Source organism: Pundamilia nyererei, unplaced genomic scaffold, assembly GCF_000239375.1.
Source record: "Pundamilia nyererei isolate P.nyererei 1_Seehausen unplaced genomic scaffold, PunNye1.0 scaffold00234, whole genome shotgun sequence".
Classification (NCBI taxonomy): Eukaryota; Metazoa; Chordata; class Actinopteri; order Cichliformes; family Cichlidae; genus Pundamilia; species Pundamilia nyererei.
The window spans coordinates 431,822-438,024 of NW_005187635.1; the positions used below are offsets into that span (position 1 = coordinate 431,822).

Sequence of the window (6,203 nt, forward strand, 5' to 3'; positions counted from 1 at the left end):
CCCCGCAAACCAATATTTCATTATTTCATATTTAATTTGACTGTTCTGATTGGACCTTTCTGCACATTAATCAGTTACAGTTAAATCTCCCAAATTGTGGCGATGAAGTGAAATTATTTTTTACATGTCTGTATGGAGATCTGGTGTCGGTTATATGCCGTCTTCATGCACCATATCACCTAATTAAAAGGGCAAGTCATGTGGTTTCTCTTGGTCATTTTGGCAGCTTGTATGTCTCCAAGTTACTTTCATTTCCTCTGGTCTTATCTTTAGGTTTGTATTCAGCATATAACCCATATTGTCTCACATTTCGGTACCAAAATGAATGTAAATGACACAAAAAAGGCAGCGTGTCAAAATGTTTACTTTGGACAAAGTTTATTATTACGCCTTTATTACCACAACAATGCATGGTGTTCCGAGTGAAGTAAAGCTTTCCAGTTAATGTCAGTATAGCGCTGTAGTGTTGATGGTATATTCTTTGCATGGGTGTGATTTCTGACATATCCAGCCTCTGCTGAGGAGCATTTGAAAAACCTTCTCTTGTCTCTTCACAGCAGGTGTCACGTCGCCCACTGTGTTAGCTTGTTCGGTTTTCTGAATTGTTGCAGAACAGAGTACCGAGAGTGGGGCTGCCTGCTTCCTTGCCGCACACTGTGTTTCTTTCTCTGCTGCAGGGAAGGAATGCTAAAGAGACCTTTATCCTTTGTTTTATTCTCTGTGACTCACACCCCATGTTGGCTCTTTGTGACGATGCAGTGCCTCAGTTTGTGTTGTAAATGGATAGGCTACTTTTTTTAATTTACTTCTCCATAAGCATACATGCAAAATCCTTCCTCATAATTTTATAATCATCTGAAACTTTGTTTTCCAGTGGACTTACATGCATAATTAGTCTTTGTTTATTATTTATAACAGCATTGTAATTTTCACAAGACCTTTTAAGTACAAACAGCATTTATCTTCTGTTATAGAATTGATTTACAGCATTTAAAGGAAAGTTATACAGTATGCAGTGTGATTTAAACTATTTTTCAGCTGTTAAACTCTTTGACCATCAAAATAAAACCGTTAAGCTGCTCTTGCACAGTCCATCCATCCATCCATAACGGTTATTGAGTTAGGGTCAACAGTCCATCACAGGCCTAATTTATACATTAACATAATATGCGTGCCTTTGGACTGTGGAAGAAAGCCAAAGCATCATTGAAGCACTACACAGAAAGGCTTTTGTTTGAACCTGCAGAATGCTTTGTGACAGTTATCACCACTACATCACACTTCATCAAATGAAGCAATGGAGATATTCTGTGGAAACTTTGGGTATAGCGCCTCACTATTTCTGGTTTAAATCCAAATAAGCACACAGTTTTTGAGAGCGAGAGAGGTGCAGAGATTCTTTAATCCTTTGTTTGCAATGTTGTTACAAACTAACCTGACTATCCTCTGCTGTGTTGCCTGTCCTCCTGTCTTGCATCTCTTTTATTCCCATGGCTCATTCTTTGACTAATCTCATCCTCATACACACTGTACTGCTAGCTCCTTTCCAGTCTCTCATTGCATTGTTGCATTATTCCTTCACCTCCCTCGTTAGCTCGTCATTCACTCTCCCACCCACTTTTCCATTTTCCTGACTCTCTAAAACATATTACTTACCCTGCTCTCTCTTCTCGTTATCCACCTCTTCACCTGCCCCTCATTCTTTGTCCTGCTCCTCCATGTTTCAGCTGTTCGGTCATGCTGAGATAAGGCTTTGTTCTCTGTTGCATTAGACCAGATTTTTGGAGGGTGAAACAAGAAGGAGTGAGACCCATGACCTCTGGCCCATCACCCTTTCACCCCCGTAGACCTCCAGACCCCCCTGGTGTGAACTTAGGATGATTCCCACAGTGAAGGAATTTACTAAGTGGGAAATCAAATGACTGAACAGCCCTGCTAAAAACAGTGAACTCAACACGAACTCCACTGTCTAATATATAAAACATTATTCAGATATAAACAACTGCAAAACATCGAATGCCTCTGGTTGCATTTGCTCATTTTTGATTCTTCCTACTTGCAGATTTATGGTATATTATCTAGATACACTATCGTGCTCTGCACTGTAAAGGAGTAAAAAATATTTCCATGATTTGCCATAATATAGTCAGTTAAATTGTTTGACCTCTTTATGCCTGAAGGTGAAAATAACTGTGACAGTGGTGGTATTCGTGAGAGTTACAGCTTTAGAAATCCTGAAATGTCAGACGACCCATAAAAGCATTGAATTCCATCATTCATCTGTTAAATTGCCCTTTTACAGTTTTGCCCCCTTGGGCATTGTGGCTACTAAGCAAATAGGTGAGAGCCCTCCACTGGATAATCACTGCAGTGATTCTTATGTTTTGACTGGAAACAGGTTATTTAACCTTCAGTGATGCAGTGAGTAGTTTCTCATTGTAAGAAGACATGGACATGAACATTGTCATGGAAAACCTTTTACTGTGGCTTAGACGGGTCACGTTAGTGGCCTGCGTCAGATAAAAAAAACAACTTAAAGATGTTGCTGAAACTGCATGAATATAGGTTAAGAACTGTCCGATTTAATTTTTTTAATGATCGCAATTGGAGAAAATTTTGTGAGATTAAATCAGAAAATATCAGCAGTAAAGTCACAACTGTGTTTGAGTGTGAGCATTTTCACACTTACAAAGGGAATAAACAGCTGTTTAGCCTTAAGAAAAGCACTTATCAGTCAGATTAATCAGAAAAAGGCTTCAGTTTGTCAGGGCACATTAAGATTCTACTCTGAAGGGATGGAAAAAGGTCACATGGGCAGATGAGTCCAGATTTACCCTTTTCCAGAGTGATGGGCACATTAGAGTATGACGAGAAGCAGATAATGCCTTGTGCCTGTCCTACAAGCCTGTAGGGGCAGGATTATGATCTGGCATTGTTCAGATCATAATCTAAAGTCTAATGTTATGGCCCCAAATAAACGGAGGTCAGAATACCTGAATATGGTATCACAGATGGCTTGGCCACACCAAAGTCTAGATTTTAACTCCACTGACAGTTTTGGGGATGTAGAAATATATGTTTTGACATTAGATAAGCTTATGGAAATGATGCCGGTGTGTATGCATGCATTGTCTACTTCTGATAGCTTCAAAACACAAAAGTCTCTGATACTGAGGCCTGGAGGTGGTTCAGTTGAGGTCCAAAAATGCTTTAAATTCTCTGGTACAAACTCTAAAGATCATACTTTGATGTTTTAAACTTAAGACATTTGGGATATCATTCAGGGCAAATATTTTGTTTATCTTGTCTTTCGCTACTAATAATTGTGTGGCCTTGTTCAAACTGATGCTAATCTGTGCTTGTCCCCTTCTGGCTTCTGCAGGGTGCTGAGGAGGATCAGGTTTGTCCGGTCATCATGTGCACGCGGGCCTATCCTGACCCCGTCCGTGAGTGCCAGCTGTTCCCAGAAGAGGTGGAGGAGCCTGAGGAGAAGGTGGCAGACGAAGGCAAGGAGAGGGAATCGGACAGAGACAGCGCTGTGGAAAGCACTCAGGGTTCGGAAACCTCAGACGGGCTCACCAGACTGGGAGACAAGGAAGACACGCTAGGGGATCTCTTTTTTCCCGGGGAGAAGTAAGCAGTCTTGGGTCATTTTTAACTTATGCCTTCTGTTTTTGTCACTGATTCGTGATCACTTCACTTTCAGGTTCATTCAGATGTCTTTTAGTTTGTTTCACAGCCTTTCTCTGTGTTGTTTCTTTGAGCTTGATGCTCCTGTTTTGTTATATTCTCTAAAATTCCTAAGTCTGACAGCCACTGCCAGTTCCTCTATTTAATGCATTTATTCTCATGAGAAATATAAGTTCTAGAGTCAAAGTAAAGTAGGATCTGTTACCATAAAAGTGCCATTATTTGCATTACTTGCATATGAAGCAGTTTTGTTTATTTGGATGCAGTTAGAGCTCCGGCAGCACTTGTAGCATATACAGAACGACTTTATTACTTGACCCGACTGGAGCTTTACCATCTTCAGACTATAATCTCTTCTCTGTGCACACTGGGAGAAGTGGATGAAGTTGAGCTAGAAACTTCTCCATTTCAATTTATATCGAAAATAAAGATAACTTCAGATTATGGAGCCAACATCTCCCTCTCTTTCTTCAGGTGCGGTCAGACCAGTATCTCTGTGACCTCTGACCTGTCAACACGTTCGTCGGCTTCTCTGTACGAGGAGCAGTTTGAAGACTACGGAGAAGGGGAGGAGCCGGACTACACTCCCAGCAGCCCTTGTCCGGACGACGAGGCTCGTACCAACGGTTATTCCGACCTTGGCTCATCTGTGCCCTCGAGGTGGGAGCGAGCTAAAGAAAAACATTGTTTTTCATGTTGGGGTACTCGTAACTATAAGACTACGTTCTACATTCATAACAATATTCAGTGTTAATGGTGATCCTCAATATAGTGAAAATCGTGACATTAAAAAACATACTTGTAGCTATTTTGTGGATTCGGGTGTTTTCAGTCCCACTGGGACAGGTATATGAGATCAAGCACCTGACCGTGGAGTCTGCCTTTGCAAACATTTGTGAAAGAATGGGTCGTTCTAAAGAGCTCTCTGAGGCATTTTGCTGTAACAGGAATCCACCATTGCTACAAGTTGGTTTGTGAAATTTCCTCCCTTCTACAGATTCCACAATCACTTGTAAGAGATATTTATTCAAAGCTGACACATTTAGGAACCACAGCAACTCGGCCACAAACTGGGAGACCACGTAAAGTTACAGAGCAAGGTCGCCAAGTGCTGAGGTGCATAGTGTTTAAAAGTCGCCAACGCTGTGCTGGCTCAATAGCTTAAGAGTTCCAAACCTCCTCTGGCATTAACATCAGCACAAATACTGTGTGCTGGGAGCTTCACGGCATTAGTTTTCATGACAGAGCAGTTCCTGTAGGTGTAACGTGTAGGTGACCCATTTCTTTTATTCATTGTAGTCTATTATTCATCAGGTCCCAGTTGAATCTTATTTCAACAATTGACTGCTTTTAGATGGACAGTGTTGTTTTGGACATTCATTGTGGTGGAGTTGTCTGCTAAAAGACCCGACATGTTACAATATTGGTACTGCGGGTGCTGCACAGATCTTTGCAGTCCCAGATAATGACAGCGCACTCTTGTATGACGCAGTGTCAAAGGTATGCAGCCAGGAACCAGTAATTTGGCTCACTTTTGTTCATGTTTGTGCTGTTGCTGGCTTTTTAGCTTAGACCCTGTTGTGGAAAGACAACAGTGAAAGTGAAGCAGCAGAGAAAGAAGCATTCTTTTTTCTTTATGTGTTTTATTTTCTATTTTTGATGGGGGTTTTTTTCCACTCGTCTTTTTCGTCGTAGTGAAACCTGCCGTGGTTTCCTCTTTCCTGTTCTAGCCATCTTTTTAACCAACAAAATTCAGCTTGCGCGTAGCATGTGGCTCGTTGGCAACTTGATCTTGCTTTGTTTGAGAACTGTGTGCAAACTTGGGGTTGGTTGAATTCCTATAATCTCTGCTTTGCCTAAAATCTGTGGAAATGGGAACAAATGTGGAACCAGAAATCCTGCATCAGTCGAATGCTTGAACATTAAAACATCACAAACACGTGCTCCTGCCTGCATCATCAAAAGAAACTCTCTAGATCTGCAAACATTGAATTAAGTCATTTTATTTGAGCTTTCTTATACTAATTGCTGCACAAACTAAAGGGTTTACTAAAAAGGTGATGACAAATTGTTAATTTTATGTCCTGATGTGTTTGACATAGAGTGATTCGAAAGAATTAACCCTCTGTAAGTGTCTCATTATTGCTATGATTCAGTATTCCTACTAAATCACTTGGGGCAAAGGGAACCACAGACTGGGAGGGTGCAGTCTCTGTCCTAGAATAGTACCAACTTCATATTATTCAGAGTTTTGACTGTAGCACTGTAGCTTAGGAGTTCTTGCCCTTAAGGCCACATTAATATTCATCAAAAGCCCGTGTTTAATGGGATTACGTCTCCCAGCTGAAAGACTGGCTTTACAGCACCATGCTCCTTTCACACATACCAAGCAGATAAAACTTATCAAATGGAGTTGGCAGGGAGATTTAAATTCAAAATGAGGCCCAGATTTACAAGAACTTTTAGACAGCTCAGAACAGCAAAGACATTTGAATAACCGTCTGCAAAAAGTA

The 6,203-nt window shown here is 40.9% G+C and overlaps 1 protein-coding gene across 3 annotated transcripts in view; it reads left to right on the forward strand.

Moving 5' to 3' along the window:
- Positions 1-6,203, forward strand: part of rab11fip4b (RAB11 family interacting protein 4 (class II) b) — a 51,229-nt gene that overhangs the window by 32,729 nt on the left and 12,297 nt on the right. For all 3 annotated transcript variants that reach the window (XM_005748949.2, XM_005748947.1, XM_005748948.1), the window contains exons 2-3: positions 3,383-3,633; positions 4,165-4,350. In XM_005748949.2, coding sequence (XP_005749006.1) covers positions 3,416-3,633; positions 4,165-4,350 — 404 coding nt within the window. In that variant the 5' untranslated portion in view covers positions 3,383-3,415. The remainder of the gene's footprint in view (positions 1-3,382; positions 3,634-4,164; positions 4,351-6,203) is intronic.